We start from the raw sequence: 18,542 nt of genomic DNA, 5'->3' as shown, positions 1-18,542 counted from the left end.
TGTACTGTTTATACACAGTGGAGTACTACTCTACCGTAAAGAAAGATAAACTTGAGACATTTGTAAGTAAATGCATACAACTTGAGAACATAACGTTAAGTGAAATAAATCAGACACCCAAAGAATCACGATTCCTTTTATATCAGGAACTCTATATAATTTATGAGTAAACAGCCAAATGGAACAGCAGAGAGAAAAGCAGAGAGAAGTTCAAATAGTTCCCCCAATTTCTCCATTTAAAAAAAATATTTTAGAATAATGACAGTCTGTTTCACTTATACTTCCATTCTCTCTTAGTTCATTGAGAAGAAAGTTTTGTGCTAATAATGAGTTTCTTCTTTGTAAAAATGTTTATTGTCTGTGTCTTGAACCCTTGAACTCTGAGTAACTGCTTTGCAGATAATGATACACGGTGTACTCATTGCTGTTATTCTCTTATTTGGTTATGAAATTTTCTTTTTTTGCAAAGTTAATAAAAGAAAAATTGATATAGAAATGTCAAACCTAGAAGAATAAAGAGCACATCCATTTGCTTCTTGGTCCATCGAATGTATTTAGGCTCAAACAAAATCAAGTGCCCTGTAACAGCTCCAAGAAAATTAAAATAGCTATAGTTTAATATTAGCCATGGGAATTGGAGCAGAAAATTCCACTGCAGAAGAGAGATATGTCTGCATCAAATAAAGAAAAAATAGATTATAGTATAACTGCCATATTAAATTATACTGGTGTCCTACGAGACTATCTTTGGCTCAGCAGCCAGTTTCTTTGTTTTGTTTTGTTTTTGAGACAGGGTCTTGCTATGCAGTTCAGGCTTCTCTTGAACTCACTCTGTATCCCAGATTTGCTTCAGATGCACAGCAATCCTCCTGCCTCAGCCTCCTGAATACTAGGATTACAGGTGTGCACCACCCACCCAGCAAGCGAGTTACATTTTGAGACAGCAAGTGGTTTTGCCCACCTGAACCTCTTGCTAAGGTGCAAAGTATTGCTAGTGTGCAAGATGTTTTTATTTTGTCAGTTAGAGGCAGGATAAAATGACGAAAGGAGGACATTAATAGAGTCGAGCAGAACTGGATTCAAATTCAAGCGATACTGTAGACATGTGTCTTTGAGTTATATAACTTCTCTGAGTCTCTACTTATGTATGAGATTTTAATGATGCCTTTCTCTGAATGTTTCTCGAATAAGATAGATGGAGTATTTCAGACACAATATGTATTTCATAACTGTCTTTTGACCATTGGTTCCTACAGATTTGGCTATATATTTTGCTGCTATATTCCACTTTTTTTAAACCAAAAGTGATATACAACAGACATGCCCAGGAGTGAGCCCTGGCCCCTGGGTTGGTTCCCAAAGCAGCCCCACAACATTCTGAAAGTCTGGGGAGCATCCAGTGAAACTTCAGGAACCTTCCTGGGACCTGAGCCTGCCACCAGCTTGAGTTTCCGTGTAGCTTATCTTTGAGCTAGTTCTGTTTTCTTTTTTAAAGTCTCTACAACTTAGCTTATTTTCCAGACATTAGGTGTGCGAAGTTAAGAGATGCCCTACTGAAGTATTTCCAAGAAATCAACAAAGAAAAACAAGCAAGATCAGGCAAGCTAGTCCACATATTAAAGTAACATGAAGATTAATTTCAAGAGGAGAATGAAAGACAGGCGTGCTGTTTTGCAGTGATAGCATTTTTATGCGGACCACTGACCTATCTTTTGAGTGTGTGTTCTCCTTTCAATGACACTAATTTTGAACTCCTCAGGAAGCCAAAGCCGTCGTGGAAGAAACGAGGGCTCTGCGAACTCGGATTCATCTTGCGGAAGCTGCACAGAGGCAGGCGCACGGGATGGAAATGGACTACGAAGAAGTGATCCGTCTGTTAGAGGCCGAGATGTCGGAGCTGAAGGCTCAGCTCGCTGATCATTCTGACCAAAATAAAGTAAGCAAAACAGTCTTCTCCTCTCGTTACCATGGTTTCCTGGCCGTTGTTATGTATTCTGTTTTCATTTTCTTTTCATCTGCACTTCTAAACTAGGTCAGTGTTTTGTCTTCCGTTCACTGATAGGATGATGTGTGCTGAGGAGGTAATGTGCAGGTTGTGAGCCTGCCCTTTATCCAGAGAACTGCGGGAGCAAAAAGCAGGGCACCCCAAATTTATCTGGGTCATTGGTCAGTGTGGTCCAGTTCAGGCACTCAGTCCTGTAACTACTTAGCATTTAATTGATTGCATTGATTTTCACCTTCGTTTCTGAATTGACTAACTGCTGGAAGAAGGGGTGTGTTTTGTTCTTTGATTAGAGGACTTTAGGAAAAAATTGTGCCCAAAGCTCAAAATAATTAATAAGAAGAAACCAAGTATGAATTTTTTCTTGGTGTAGAGTGTACTAAAGTAAGCTCTAGTAAAAGGTTCTCAATTTCAATAGCAAAATACTGAATGGTTTTCAGAAGGCAATGTAATCTTTTCTTTATGCAAATTATTTTATATGATTTTTTTACACTGTGCATACTATATTCATTGAATAGCTTCCAACAACTATAGTAGACATATTTTCTTAATTCAGTGAAGACAGGAAAATGAATCAATTGAAATAGATGTAACTTCATAGAGTTGTTCAACTATAAACACGAGAGTATCTCTAAACCATTCAGCTGTCAAGAGAACATAAAGTGAATCTGAATAATGTATGAATGTTTGATTAAGCATATAAAAGAAATGAATTCTGCAGATATGCCAACTGAGAATAAAACTAGTTTTCCAAAAGCAAAATTTAGGAAAAGAGTCTAAAACTTTTTATTTAGCTCTTTAGAGTATGTAGCATACTTCTTGCATCTGTTTACTAAAACCATTTCCATAAGAAGGCTGAAGTTCTGTCTGCCTTTCACAGTACAGCAAAACAGGGGAAGTCACACAAGGCAGTATTAACACAGGACTGTCACGTGCACTTGTTATTTTTCGATCCAGAATTCACACTCCAAAAAATGAGATGTGACTGTTTCATGCAACTTTAGCCTGATTATGAAAACAGGAATTTATGCAATTTGATCATTTAGGAATTATCAAAACATTAAATTTCAGATTGTTTTTATAACCATGCTTTTATTATTCATTGTAATTTTCTCTTATCTACTTATTTGTTTGAGGTCTTTTTAAAAAATTCACCTCTAATTTAAGAAATCATTGCAAAATACCTTTGAAGATCCACAAAGTCCCTCTCCTGTTACTTGTCCCTGGAGGTAACCACTTTTTTGGTTTTAATGTTTTCTGTTTCTTGTTAATTAAAAAATTTATACACACACACACACATATACAAAACCAAACACTGTATTATTCAGAGATGCATATATATATATATATATATATATATGTATAAAATGATGTTTAGTTTTGTGTGTGTATATATATATATATATATATATATATATCCTGAATAATACAGTGTTTAGTTTTGTCTATTTTATCAATTTTATATAAATACAAATATACTACATGTACCATTCTGTCATTTTTTTTACTCAATATTTTGTGTTTTTAAATCCATCTATTTGAAGTTGGTGCCTAGTTCTGTCTTTTAATTCCTTCTTTGTACACAACTGCACAGATCACTGTAATGTATTTTATTCATTCTGCATTCAGTGGGCAGTCTAGTTACTTCTGTACTCTTCTACTATGATTCCTGTTGCTACAATCATTTTGGTCCCTATTTCCTGCGCCACGTGTGTAACGGTTACGTGCCAGGCGAATTGCTAGGTTGGATAATTGTTCAACTTTACAAGGAAATGCCTACTTATGTTTGAGAGTGTTTAAGCCAGCCTCTACTCCCATCAGTAATGAGTGAGAAGTTCCATTTACCCTACACTTTGCCAACCCTTTGTTTTCTTTGACTTTTTAATTTTTATGAGTCTGATAGGTATAAGAAGTGTCAGTTTTCCCTGTGTAGTAATGACATCGAGACAGTGATGGGCTGGGACAGGGGGTGATTGCATGCATCTCTATGTTCAATGACATCAGGTTATTAATTTAAAGTCGGCCCTGACTGAGAAATTTATAACCCTGTTGCTATAAACCTGGACTTTGTTCCCCAATCTTTAATGCTCAATTGAGCATATATTTGTGTATTACTTAGGCATTTGTGTTTCTCTGTGAAATGTCATTTTGTGTCTTTTTGGTCATTTTTCCACTGGGTTATTTTTTTATATAGGTGTGTCAGTGATTCTAGTTACTAACTAATCTTTTATTAGGTTATATATCACAAAATTACCATCCCAAATGTAAGGCTTCATTTTCATTGTGTGCTGAAGTGCATAGGAGTTCTTCATTTTTTGTGCTCAAAACATTTTTCCCCATGTGTATCTTTTTATCTATTTTCTCATCACCAGAGATGTAAAGAATCTCTTTTATTTTTGCTTCCAAAAGTTTTGAAGTTTCAACCTTTCTGCAGTTGGTTTTGTGGCAGTGTAGAAAGTGGGGCTACCTTTTTTTTTTTATTATTTCCTAATTCCACATGAATAACCATCATACCACCATTTACCAAAAAGTTCCTTTTTCCCCTAGCTGATCAGCAAACTCTATGCTCTGTCCGTGTTTCATATGTATGTGGATCTCAGGTCTTTCAGTAGTCCATATATATATACCTCTGTGAATAATACAGTATGTTGTTTTACTATACATTTAAAATGAATCTTGATATCTAGTTATACTGTCTCTTTTTAATATTGTGGCTATATGACCTTTTTCTCTTTTAATTACTTTAGACTTACATATAATAAGCCCATCAAAAGAAAAAATTGGAAGCTTTGCTGAAATTTCACTAAATATATCAGTTAACTTGGCAAAATTTACATATTCATAACTACCTTTATTTGTGAGTACCATTGTAGCATGAAAAGGTAATTGCATTGTGACCAGAGAATGCAATTTACAGAATAAACACTCCTCAAAAATCTGCTGATGTTTGTCTGCCTCATGGCCTACTACTTAGTGACTACAGAAGCTCAAATTGAGGCAGAGAATTCTGCAGTTGCTGGATATTCCCGTTCTGTGTACTCCATCAGAAGGCACATCAGGGGTTATTTTTCCTCTACTTATATTCATTTCTTTGTCTGCTTGTGCCATTGGTTCCTGTGTTAAAAAATTCTACCTTTTGGTTTCTTTTTAAAATTTTTCATTATGCACTTTGAAGTAATGTTTTTAGATACATTCAGGCTTGGAATTATGTCATCTTCTTTTATGAAAATTTCAGGACTCTCTTATTTAGCGATCTACTTTTTACTGCCTGTTTTTGATTGATTTCAAATAGTCACACAACTTTCTTTAGGTTGATTTCTTTTGATCTTATGTATTTTTCATCTATTTAAACTTTTAAGTATCCTTATATTTTAATTATATTTATGGTATATATGTATCTGGGTTGTTTCCTACCACCTGGTAAGTTTTGATTGGTAGTTGGAAGAATTTTTCCTTTTATACTTTTTTATTTAGTAAAACATCTAGCTTCATTACAACTCTCTTATTTTGTATGTTTTATTTGCTTCTATGTCATATTATTTTATTTTGTTTTAGGTGATGGTCCTGAGGATTGAGCCCATGGCTTTTGCATCAAGATAATATTCCAAGCCTTTTTTATTGTATTTGTTTTTTTATTTTAATATGGGGTCTCATTAAGTCACTAAAATGCCCAAGCAAAAAAAACGTTTTATAAATTCTCCATTTGTCTGTAAAACTTCTTTTTTTTCTTTGTCTTTTTTAAGGCAGGGTTTTACTATAGGTTCAGGCTGGCCTCAAACTTGTGGCAATCCTCCTACTTCAGCCTCCCGAGTGCTGGGAATACAGGGATGTGCCACCACACCAGGCTCTGTAAAACCTCTTGTTATAACTCTTATTCTTGAAACATATTTTGGCTACATAGAGAATGTGAAAGTCTTAAATTCTCTCATTGTTTTATTTCATGACTGCAATGTTGGCTGTTAGTTTATCTTTAGTATGCAACTCTTTCCTTCTATTTGATTTTCAGATCTCTTTTGCTTTCATATTGAGCATTTTAACCTCAATGAATCATGTGCTGATTTCTTTTGATTTATGACATTAGGAATTCCTTGAGCATCCTAGTCTTAGAAACAGTGTCTTTTGCCATTTCTAGAAAAACCTAAGGTGTTACTTTGGTTTTTTGTTTTTGTTTTTCGTGGTCTTTTTGTTTGTTGAGATAAGGGCTCCCTATGTAGTTCAGCCAGGCCTAGAACTCACTATGTAGCCAAATCTGGCCTTGAACTCATGGTGAGCCTCCTGCCTCAGCTTCCTGAATGCTGGGATTACAGGCATGTGCCATCATGCCCGGCTCCTGCTTCATTCTTTCTAGTTTCACTTGTGTAACTCAGATTAGATATATAACAGATCTTCTAGGTGTTTTCTCCTGACCTCTTCTCCATTTATATCTTTCTCTATTCAGCTAAAGAAGCTTCTCTCCCTATGTCATCCAGTTTACTCATTCTCTTTTCAGCTGTTTCTGATTAAATGGTAAGCCCATAAATCAAAGTTCTAAATTTAATTATGATTACATTTTTATTGTTTCCTTTCATTTTTATGTCACCTGGATCCATTTACATAGCTTTCTTCTCCCTTTACTATACTCATAATTCCTTTTCAATTCTTAAAATTTTATTTATTTATTTATTTATTTAATAGCACTGGCGATCAGACTCATGACCTTGCACTTGCCAGGCAAGCACTTGAGACACTGAGCTAAATCCCCAGCCAATTTTTTTTTTAATTTTAAAAAACAAAACAGAAAAAAGAATAGAAAAGATACAGAATTTGAAAAAAAATAGTGAGAAATTAACACTAGTTAATACACTGCATATTGTAGTCTTAGAAGTAGTTGTTCAAGTTACAAGATCTAGGCATTAAAAAAAGATCAAACAATAAATAACAGCATAAACATTTTTTATGAACAGAGATTGGTAGTGTAGTTATCTATCTTGCATACATATACATACATACAATTATATATGCATACCTACATACATATAATCTGTTCCTTTCTTCCTTTCTCCTTTCCCCTATCCCAGTTGTTCTTTCCTTTTGAGCACTTTCTTTCCCAATACAGAAATGGGCATCTGAGATCAACACACACTTCTCAGATGAAGAAAAATAAATGGTAAACGAATACATGAAGCAATGCTCAACATCACTGCTCATTCGAGAAATGCAAATTAAACCAACACTGAGATTCCATCTCCCTCTAGAAAGAATTACTGCCATTAACAAATCAACTGAAAGCAAATGGTGGGGCTATGGGGAAAAAGGAGCCCTTCTCCACTGTTGGTGGGAGTGTAGACTGGTGCAGCCACTGTGAAAATCATTGTGGAGATTCCTAAAATAACTAGGATCAAAAGTCTCATTCAATCAGCTATTCCCCTTCTGAGTACTTTTTCATAAGAATTGAAAACATCATACCATAGGATATAGGTACCCCCATGTTTATAGCAGCACAATTTGTAATAGCCAAATCTTGGAAACAATCCAAATGCCCATCAACCACAGAATGGTTTAAAAAAGATATGGTATTTTTATACAATAGAATACTACTCAACTATAAAAAGGATAATTTTGAGGCTTTTAAAGGTAAATGGAGGCAACTTGAGAACATACTCATAAGCATAACAAATCAAATTCACATTTATAAATATTATAATCTCCCTTGTATAAAAAATAATAATAAGAATAAAAAATTGAAAGAGTCATAAGATCCAAAGTGCTCCTTATTAATTTTTAGAGGATATTTATCTTAACTTGAGTCACAATACCCAGCACTCAAAAATTAAAGGAAGAAAGATTTATTTCACCTCACAGTTTGTAGATGTTTAAGTCATAGTCAGCTGGCTTCAAGGCAGAATGGAATGGCAGAGGAAAACCAGTCTTCTGCAGGGCAGGCAAGAGGCAGCAGGCAGCCTGCCTTTCACATTTCCCTTTCTGCTCCATCTGGGCTGCTGGCCTGTTGATTGGTACCACCCACATCGAGGATGGGCCTTCCATTATCCACACCCAGAACTGTTTAGTTACCAAACAGCCTTCATCTCAGCATCACACACTCATGATCTAACCACCTCTTAAGTGCTCCAGCTGTGAGCATGTGTTGCTTCATTATATAAGCCATAACAATATTAAACATAATTGCTCTATATTGTATATCTGATCGCTCTAATACCTGCTGTCTTTGTAACTCTTGATTCTGTAGTGTTTTTGTTGTGGTGGTGGTTTTGGTTTGTATGGTACTGGAGAATTGAACCCAGGGCCTACCCAATAAGGTGTATATTCCAGCCTTTTTTTTTTTTTCTTTTCTTTTTTTTAAGATAATGTCTAGGTAGCTAAATTATACAGGCCAGGCCCAAACTTGCGATTCTCCTGACTCAGGCCCCTGATGTGTTGGGATTGTGTTGTGTTGCACCATGCAAGGCACAGTCTATTTGTTTCTTTCAACTTTCATTCATAACACTTATTTTTTAATATGTTTAGTGATTTTTTTTATTGTGAGGTCATATTCCATTGACATATTTGGGAATTCTTTGACATCTGAATTGAGAAAACAGCACTCCAAAAGAGTTTTGCTTTTGTTTTCAGTATGTTAGAGGCAATTTACTAAAATTTTAGATCATGAATTTTCAGGCCCCTCTGAGTAATACAGAGTCAGGTCCCAAACCTACATAAGTACAGGATTGTGGTTAGGAATTATTCAGGAGAGGCTCATATTCTTCTCACTTGTTGAGTTAAAAACAAGCCACTGCTTATTTCTACAAAGATTCTTTCCCCCTAGTTCACCCATTAAAGTTCTGCTGCTTGTTCTTTGTGCCTGATGAAACCCTAAAGTGCGGGCCACCAGGGTTCAGCATCACATCACCCTCGAAGCAAATTATGCCTCAGTATCCTCTCACCCCAGTGGGTTCTCTGCATTGCAGTCCTGTGCCTTCACAGAATTCCTTTATCTCTCTGCTAGCTCAATCTTATATTACACTATGCATAGCATAGTATAATATCATTATATATTATATAATATATTATGCATATAATATTATATGTGTGTGTGTGTGTGTGTGTGTGTGTAGTGTGTGTGTCCAGTGTTTTTACTTGTGTGTCTCTGGTAAGAGTTTCTGTCATCTGCTGACAGTCACATGCAGACAGAGCTCATAAAACTTGCGGTATCCTGCACAGATTAACTCAAATACACTGCATGTCCCACAGACAAAATCAGAAGAGACGGATAGTAAGAGAGCAGACAAATGAGATGGTGATATTCAATATGTTAGTGAAAACTGAAAATGGAAAGCCATGATGTAAATTAAAGATATGTGTAAGATGCAGCTTTGATATCTTATTCTAGGAAAGTGTTCAGGATTTAAGAAAAAGAATCACAGTGCTTGACTGCCAGTTGCGGAAATCAGAAATTGCTCGAAAAACATTTGAGGCATCCACTGAAAAGCTTCTTCATTTTGTAGAGGTAAACTTTTTTGTTACATTTGACCCTCCCTCTCTTTGGATTCCATATCTTGAATTCAACTAACCACTGATCCAGAATATTCCAAAACCAAGAAATTCATAAAGGTAGCCAGTTATGCTGATGTACACTGGTGATCCTACCACCTTGGGAGGCCAAGGGAGAAGAATCATGAGTTTGAGCTGGCCTGAACATCATAGCAATTTACCAAGACTCTATCTCAAAAATTTCACTCAGTGCAAAAGCTCTGGATTCAATGCCCCGCATGTAAAAAGGAAAAAAACATCAAAGAAGTTCCAAAAAGCAAAATTTTAATTTCTTACCACCAGGCACTACACTGAATCCATACAAATGAAGTGAGAGGGAGTCTCCCACCCTTTCACAGATTCTCAGTCCTCCCCAGCACTGATGTTTGAACATCACTCATTTGAATGCTAAATAGTTAGGTGCGCAATGGTTGCCTCTGTACAGAACACATGCAGATTTTATTCTTGTGCTAATTGGGTAGAGGTACAGTAGAACAACTATTTACATAGTATTTACATTGTATTATATAATAATCTAGAAATGATTTCAAGTGCACAAGAGGATATAAATGGATTATTTGCAGATAATCCATTTATAGGTATTCAGTATTATGCTATTTTTATGAGGATTGAATGTCTATGATTTTATTGTTCTTCAGGATTTGAAATCAATCCCCATAGATACTAAGGTCAATTTTTAAGAAATAAGCAACTGATGTAATAAATATTGAAGAGTTTGGTGGCATAGATACATTTTGTGGTCTCAAAACAACAATGCTGATCTATAGTCAGGTTTAGACTGGCCTCAGGAATGAAAAGTTTGGCTAACATTATATAGATTGTTAAGAGAGATCATTGAGACACAGTAGCACAATCCCAAATATATACTATGTCATAGTGAGTACTTTCCTAAAAGGACTGATACCATAAAAAAAAATTTGATACTTAGAAATGTTTTTATAACTATTACATTTTGGAGTAAAGTTGCATGTTAATAAAATCTATTTCCCTATTAACTGAAACATTTGTTTACTCAATAAAAGAAAGGCTTTATAAATATTAATTATGCAAGAAAACATGTTTTTAAAGTGTCAAATTTACATATCTCCTCCAATTTGTTTGTTGCTAGACTATTCAAGAAGTACTTTCTGGTAATTCTGCCGCTTTGTCAAATTTAAGGTAAGAATATTTAAGTACTTTCTGGGAAATATCCACTAATTAAATTTTCCCTCTAGAAAGTGTGACCAAAATACTAAGAGTCTCTTAAATGGTTTTAAGGTGCTACACAATTATTATTGGATGGCATTCTTTAATGTCTGAAGAAAAGTATAAAGACATACTGGTTTTGGTCATATCACTGTAAAAGAAATTCCTGGAAATGTATGACCAATCTTTGTAAACTTGTATTCTGAAATTGAAGTAGAAATCACTTATGCTGTCTTGTAAAAAATTCTATAAAGGTGAGATTACCTTGAAGTTCTTTAATCATTCTGTGTGTAACTGTCAGTGATAACAAGTGTACAGTTAAAGGTCAGCCTCAATCCAGGAGATTAGTTATTACGTCAAACAGAATTTTGTAAAACACATTGATGCTATCAATTTCTTTCATTTTCATAATTAAATAGATACAAATAAAAGGAATATATGTGGACAATGCACTTTGATTTCCTTATTAGTCATAATGTTTCAGGTTCCAAGTTTCTTCCTTGGAGCACAAATTTATGGTTCTTCTGATACATGATGAAAGACATATGCAAATGAGACATTCCTATTTATACATTTCAGTAGTTGTCCCCTCATCTTGTAATAACTGCAATTGGTTCTAAATGTCTTATGCTAGCAATATCACTTGCAGAAATACAGTAAAGCTACCTTTTACCGTGAATGCAATATTTTAATAAAGAAATAGATAAAGATATATTAAATGTCCATGTAGCTTTTTTAAAAATAGAATAATGTCTATAGTTGTTCACTTTTAAGCTCATTTTAATTTAATGTTTTATTTCTTATGATGGAATCTGACTTTTGTTATTCATTCTGCGTATGATATAATTATATGAATTACCGTTTTCAGCGGAGACCTCAAAATAGTCATATTTCCCTTGCATGAGTTAAGTGTGTCCCCCATCACCACTCTCCAAGCTTTTGTTTTTCCCTGCCTAATTACAAGAAATTTGGTACTTAATCAATGTTAAGAAAACTATTTAAAAGCCTGGGCCTGCTCTTTTACGGTAAACAGCCTACTGGGAAGAGACCAATTTTAAAAAGCTTTGTTAAGCCACTTTTCTTCACATCTTGAAAAGTTAAACACTAACAAAATGTGAGTCAGGTTTCTTAATGTACCACATCTTCCATACAGATACTGAAGTCAAGTCTGTGTCTTTTTAATTTGAGAATTTATTCTCCTTGTAAGTTAATGTCATTATGCTTGGGCCTGTGGATTGTAATTGATGATTTTATAATCAATATCAATTTATCTCCTCTTTTCAACTATAAGTTTTAATATAATGGCTTTTTAGGGAAAACCTTGTTTTTAGTTAGAATGTATTCATTTCAAATGATATTTGTCTTTTTAAGTGATGTAAGTGCTTTAGGCTGCTTAGAGCTGAGGTAACAAATAAGAAATGTTTAAGAAATAATTTCAGGAATGAATGTATATGTTGAATTTATAAGAGTAATAGAAGTAATAGAGCATGTCTCTAGTAAATTTGTGTTTATATACTTAAACACAAACTTTGTATATACTCTACAAAGCACAATGAAAGAAACCAAGGATGTTGCCATATTAACAAAACACACATTTACAAAATAAGCCCAGCGAATAATTTAGGAAGGAGACATTCCTTCGGTTACTTTTTCCCTATATGGGAAAAAGGTACGTGCCTACAGGTATGTGCCTATAATCCCAGTAGTGGGAGGCTGGGGCAGGAGGATCCACACGAGTTCCAGGCCAGCCTGGGCTACATAGTAAGTTCAAGAAGAGCCTGAACTACACAGTGAGACCTTGTCTCAATCAATCAATCAATCAATTAATAAATAAATAAATATGAAGATTGTAGTTTTCCTAGAAATAGAAAAGAATATTTTACAAATTGTATTGCATACAAATTCAGATTTAGGCGAGACATATATAACAACTTTCAAGTTTGTTTCATTGCCCACATAGTGAAAGAAGAGCTATGCTAGCTTCTCAGACCTCTCTCACACCACTGGGAAGGAACAGACGAAACATCTCAGCAGCCCTGGTGCTGGAATCTAAGGAGCTCATTAAGTCTGTTCGTGCCGCACTTGATATGGATTGTAAGTTCTCTTGATTTTTTTTCTCCTTTTTTTCATGATTCATCTAACAAAACAGAAAAAAATTCCAACTCTCTCAGATTAATTTCATTGTTTGTCGGTTTGCCTAAAGAAAACCAATAACTAATCAGTGAAAATCTTAGTGCACCAACTGAAGGAGGAGAATCTTTGATTTATTCTTAGGATTCAAGCGTCTTCTAACTGAAGACACCTGATTGAGATGGAATGCATATTTTTAAAAATTCATAGCAGTGCTGAAAACTAGAAGGGTAGAATAAACATTGAGGAATGCTATAATTATACCAAACACATAAAATAAGAATGAAGTACAGCCCAGTTGAGAAAAAGACCCCAAGATATAATAAAGGTTAAAGGCTGACTGCTGAAGCAATGTGTTAAGTAGAACCCTTTGGGGTGGTAAGTGCTGGATCACAATCAGGCAAGACCAGGGAAAGATCTCCGCAGTCAACATGATTATTAATGAAAGCACTGTGGAAGAGCTGAATCAGATTCCTAGTTTCAGACCTGTGGCCCAGTCATGGACTCCTCATCGAGCGTCTAGAGCGTAAGACGTTTGTTCTTAGACACTATATGGTCTGTCGTTACATACTCTAGAGTCAACATTAGACTACAAAGAGAAGCAGAACAGTGCTCTAAGTGACTTCCAGCATCCCAACAGACAGAAATCCTTCGAGAAAACATGATTAGACATTTCCCTCTTTCCTTCCTGGGAAGATATCTCCCAGGTACTTTTGGCTCTTAATGTATTTTAATTCCCTCTTTATAACCATTGACACACCCTTCATTTTTCCCTGCAATAAAAAAGTATAGGTAATTTTCCTAATTACACCCGTTATTTATAAAAATCAATAACATGCCCTAACTGTACTCTAGGGGAAAATTAACCCAAGATGCTTTATAATAAAACAATATATTTTTCAATAGGTAAATTATTTACTACAGCAATATTAGAAGATGTAGTTTCTCAGATGCTTGTGCCTATGCTTGTAGTCTCCACAAATAGGCTTATGAAAGAACACTGTAATTTTGATTTAAATAGTGTAAGCACATTGACATCAATATTGTCATTGTCCATAATTATGAACAACTCTTGTTAAATTCTGAACAAAAAAATAATATAATTTTCTCTCAGTTTACCTAGTAGTTACAATGCTGGAAAAGTTCATGTATATGAAAATCATGCAAAAATATTGGGGATTTATCTGAAAGTAAAGTTATATTCTGGGCTCAATTAACAGTTTTATTTTGGTTTAGTTTGGTTTTATAGCAACACAAATCATGCAGAAATGTGATTGTTAATTGTGTGAATTTGATTTACACAGGCGCCACCAAGGGGAAGTAGAGCACACTTCTGGGTATATCTGGGTGGGTCATGGATACATGATTTGCAATACTGTATCTGGCTTCTTGCCTCTTCCTCTCTCGCACTGATCCATGCTCTCCTTGGCCACCATAAAAGAAGCTTTGCTCTACCATACCCTTCTACCATGATGTGTGTCTCAGAGCCACCTGGCCATGGACTGAAGCCTCTGAATCCATGAGCGACATTAAACCTCTCCTCCTTTAATCTGTGATTGTTGGACATTTGGTCCTACCAGTCAGAAAGCTGACTAATATAAGGATGTAGAACGTAACTTTTTTGTACAGAACTATCTAATGCATCATGTAATAGGCTGTTCTGCATTTCTGTTACCCTTCCACTTTGTGCCAAAAATACCCCCAAACAATAGACAATAGATAATGCCTCACAAACTTCCAAAAATGTTCCTTGGTGTAATAGCACACTTAATAAGAACCTTTGATGTTGATCTTCTAGGTAATGAACAATGACTAAGAATCACCTAATAATGGTCCATTGATAAGAAGAGCTACAGATAGGGATATTTTAGACAGAGATAAAGTTGTCTTCAATTAAATGAATATAATATCCTGAAGATACTATATTTTTAAGCTATATTTTTAAGCAAACTATATTTTTAAGCAAAATGTAATTACTATACTTAAGGAGTCAATAAGACATTACAGTCATAATATAAGAAATAGCTTCTGTGAATGAAAAAACTTGGAAGAGAACTTTCAAATGTAATTTTAAATATCCTTTTCTATTGCATAAAAATACATAATTACTACTGAAAATTTGTTGTGAATATTAAATAATATAATTTATATAAAGCAACTATCCCTATGACATTTCCTAACACAAAACATGTTTTGAGTTTTAGTTGAACTTCCTACATAATACTCTTTATTAGCTACTTGATCTACCATTTCTACTTAACCAAAACCCCAAAACTTAATGGCTAAATGTTTATGGTCCTGTTGGTTAAATGGGGATGAGTAGGCAGTTCTTCTTAGAGCCTTGTCATTTCATTACAGTCAGGTGTCTGCTGAGATTGTTCCTCTGCTGTGTGAAAAATCCAGATGAGGGCTCAGTTTGGGATATCAACTGTAGCACCAAAGTATCTGTGGCCTCTCTAGTGTGGAGGCCATGAAGTAGTTAAATTTGTTATGTGATGGTTAAGCTTTAGCACATATATTTAAATTAGCAAGACAGAGGCTCTATAATATTTATACCCCCCTCATATATCCCTGAGCTTCACTTCCAACATGTTCTGTTGCTCATTGAACAGAAAGAGGTGTGTCTGTTATGGCGTATGTAAAGATGTCCCCTCAAAGCCTCATGGTGGGAATTTGGGGAGGTGGCTGAATCTTAAAGAGTGTATGATGATGGGATTAAGGAGTGATATCTGAGACTGATTCATGGTATGATGCTAAGATTAGGGGGTGGCCCACTCTGGGTCTGAGTGCTACTCACCCTAAGGAAGGTGGCCTGAATGGAATATAGGGGGCAGAAAGAGGGCTGCCGTTGCTGTTTGTCACTTCCTGCTTGTCGCTTGCTGCTTGCCTCTTCAATGCCGGCTCATTCTGCCTGCCCTGCTTTGCCATGAACTGTTTCTGCAGTGCCTCTCTGTCATACACCCTGCCTTGGAGCCAAGTGCTGTGGACTGAAACTTCTACAAACTGTGAGCCCAAATAAATCTTCCTTTAACTTTGTCTCAGCAACAACAATAACAAAAATAACAGAAGGTAGGGGCTGAGACTCCACCCTAAAAGGGGGAAGTAGCAAAGTCACATGACAGAAGAGCATGTAATTGAAAGTCATTCTTGTAACCCTTTTGGGAGAACACAATTAGTATATGTCAAGTATGTTAGTTTAGTTGTGAGGTCTCAATATCATCATTACAAGTCTCCATTATAAATGGCATTTTAGTAGACTCTATGCTATACTTTGTTGTTGTTTCTTTCCTTAATATCACTGTTGGCTGTCTGGTGAGCACATGTGTAGTGTTAAGTGAAGTAAGTCAGACACACCATCTTCAATATTGCATGGTTTCTCTTGTATGAGAAACCCAGAGTATAAATAATTTAAAGAGCAAAATTAGGAAACAGAGAGATAGATCTTTTGCAAATGAGAAGGGAACCCAGAAATGGAAGAGAAAAGAGGAAGTGGAGGGGAAGGGAAAGTAAAAAGAATTAAGATGTGTTTTACGTACATATACCAACCTCCCATGATGCATGAGATCATTTTATACTGCATTCATCTACTAATACATTTTTTAAAGCTTTTAAAAATAATGGATAGGTAGATGCATGGATGAGTGGATGGAGATAGATAAATCTGCTACTTGAAAAAGTAACACAGTTTGAATATGGTTCTGAGTAATAAATAGGTTGGCCTGATGTAGAGTAACATTCTAAGACCTTTTGGACAAATTTTGATTTCACAAATATGTTACAGAGGATTAGAAACCTTGTCTTTAGTAGTATCTGTTCACTTTATATAATAAGTATGTTTTTAAAATTCTGAATAACCTAATATATTTTTAAAAATCAATATACATGTCAAAAATCCCTAAGAATTCATTATGTAAAGAAGTTCTGTGGGTCTTAAAATGGATGAAAATAATGTGTTATATGTAAGCTCAGAATTCCAAGTACCAAGCATTTTTTATGTTAGGGAGGGAAACACCTGTGCAGACACAGGGCAGTGGGCACTGCCAGCACTGATTTTAATTACCTCGCTAACGTTAACTTTTATACCTGTGAAACATGATTATTCAAGAAAAATATTTAACATTCAGTAGAATTTCTTTGAAAGGAAAGAGCAAAATTACATCTGCACTTCTTACTCATTTCATGCCTTGCTGTTTAAAACTCACAAATAGTTTATCTGTTGTCTTTTTTATGTAAAATATAATTGCTAATGTTGGCATATTTCACCGGTAGTTTTTTTCAAAAACAACTTTATCAGACATCTTTTTAAGCTGAATAATTCAGAGAAACTCGGCTCATTTTTCTTTAAACAATGGGGTTTTCTACATATGTAGTGGGAAATAGCAAATTATGACACCGCGATAGATAATTTAGCCACAAGCTGTAAGTCATTTCCTTTGGCATGGCTATCTGCTTATTTCAGGTTACAATTTGAAATATTTACTTAGGTAATTGCCTCCATTTTGTTCAATACAAGTATACTATAAGATGTTACTTTAGGGTTTTTCTCAGAAATCTGAAGTATAAGATTCCTTGGGTCTTAAAGCTTAAAACCAGGCTCCAAGGACTGAGTAAGAAGAAAGACTCTCTGGATCACGGACTCCACTGAAACCTGATGAAAGCCTTATTCCCAGAAATGGGCATTTTCATACATGGCGCAACGATTGCCAGAGTATTTATGAACTACCACCTAAGAATCCCTCTCACAGGGAACGCAGTGCTTTCTATAGCACTGTAAACATGGCCATCTGCCTCCATACACTGTGGAGAAGGATGGCAAGCCAACCATGTAAACCACGGTCCTCTGACTCTTTGATATCCCCTATGGGTGCCCCATCATGTACTACAACTGCTCATCCACCTTCACTGGAAAATTACTTAACCCATGGGTCTGTTTTCTCATGGAGAAAGTGGAGCTCACACTATCTAAATGACAAAAATGGGAGACGAATGAAATACATATAAAATACCCGAGATATCCCTTAATAATATGAGATGTCCTACTTTTTAAAATATCCCTGCTTTTGCCACATGATTATTATTGAAAGCAAGAAATACAAATTTACTTTCTTTCTATGGTAGGTTTTCAGTTACTGTATAAAGTTTCTTTCAATGTGGGTGTGTGGGAAAATATGGTATATGAGAGCTTTTTCTTAAGAAAGAACATTCAATGCTTCTGATTTTGAGGTAGAATCCAGTCATTGCAGGAAACATGCAGCTTCTTGTCTGCATCAGCATCTTACGTTGCAATTGTTTACTGCTAACTGAGAGAAATTGTGTTCTACTCGATTATATTACTTCTAGTAAAACAGTGTGAAGGCAGATAGAGGTTTTCAATCAGTGTTGGAACCCCATGCCTCTGTCAGTCTCCATCAATATTGACATGGTCACCATCGTGATGATGCCTTAGTGCAATCTTCATGGGAAATAGTATGTGGTACAAGATACATAACTGTATTACTAATCTCTGTTAGTTCATCAGAAGAACAGTTTGTGTTTTCATTGTCTAATTATTTAATCATTTCTTTCATGCCTAAATTGTGTAGTCTGAACTACTACTTTCAAGACAGCAATATGCAATATATTCACTCACATTAATTTCTTACCTTTTTGAAATTCTGTATTGTTTTTATCCTTTTTTGTTTTGTTTTTAAAATAAAAG

General features: G+C 35.2%; 1 protein-coding gene across 5 annotated transcripts in view; it reads left to right on the top strand.

Annotated features, from left to right (window-relative positions):
* Positions 1–18,542, top strand: part of Stxbp4 (syntaxin binding protein 4) — a 166,123-nt gene that overhangs the window by 83,691 nt on the left and 63,890 nt on the right. For 3 of the 5 annotated variants that reach the window (XM_013149495.3, XM_003466829.5, XM_063251293.1), the window contains 4 exons: positions 1,760–1,936; positions 9,369–9,485; positions 10,638–10,687; positions 12,675–12,808. In XM_013149495.3, the coding sequence (XP_013004949.1) occupies positions 1,760–1,936; positions 9,369–9,485; positions 10,638–10,687; positions 12,675–12,808 (478 nt within the window). Of the gene's footprint in view, positions 1–1,759; positions 1,937–3,138; positions 3,242–9,368; positions 9,486–10,637; positions 10,688–12,674; positions 12,809–18,542 lie in introns of those variants that run through there. The other 2 variants (XM_063251296.1, XM_063251295.1) reach the window with 2 other exon arrangements.

The sequence above is a fragment of the Cavia porcellus genome, unplaced genomic scaffold (genome assembly GCF_034190915.1).
Source record: "Cavia porcellus strain 051 isolate PalLab524CR breed Dunkin Hartley unplaced genomic scaffold, mCavPor4.1 scaffold_6, whole genome shotgun sequence".
Taxonomy (NCBI): domain Eukaryota; kingdom Metazoa; phylum Chordata; class Mammalia; order Rodentia; family Caviidae; genus Cavia; species Cavia porcellus.
This window is presented reverse-complemented; position numbering and strand designations above follow the sequence as displayed.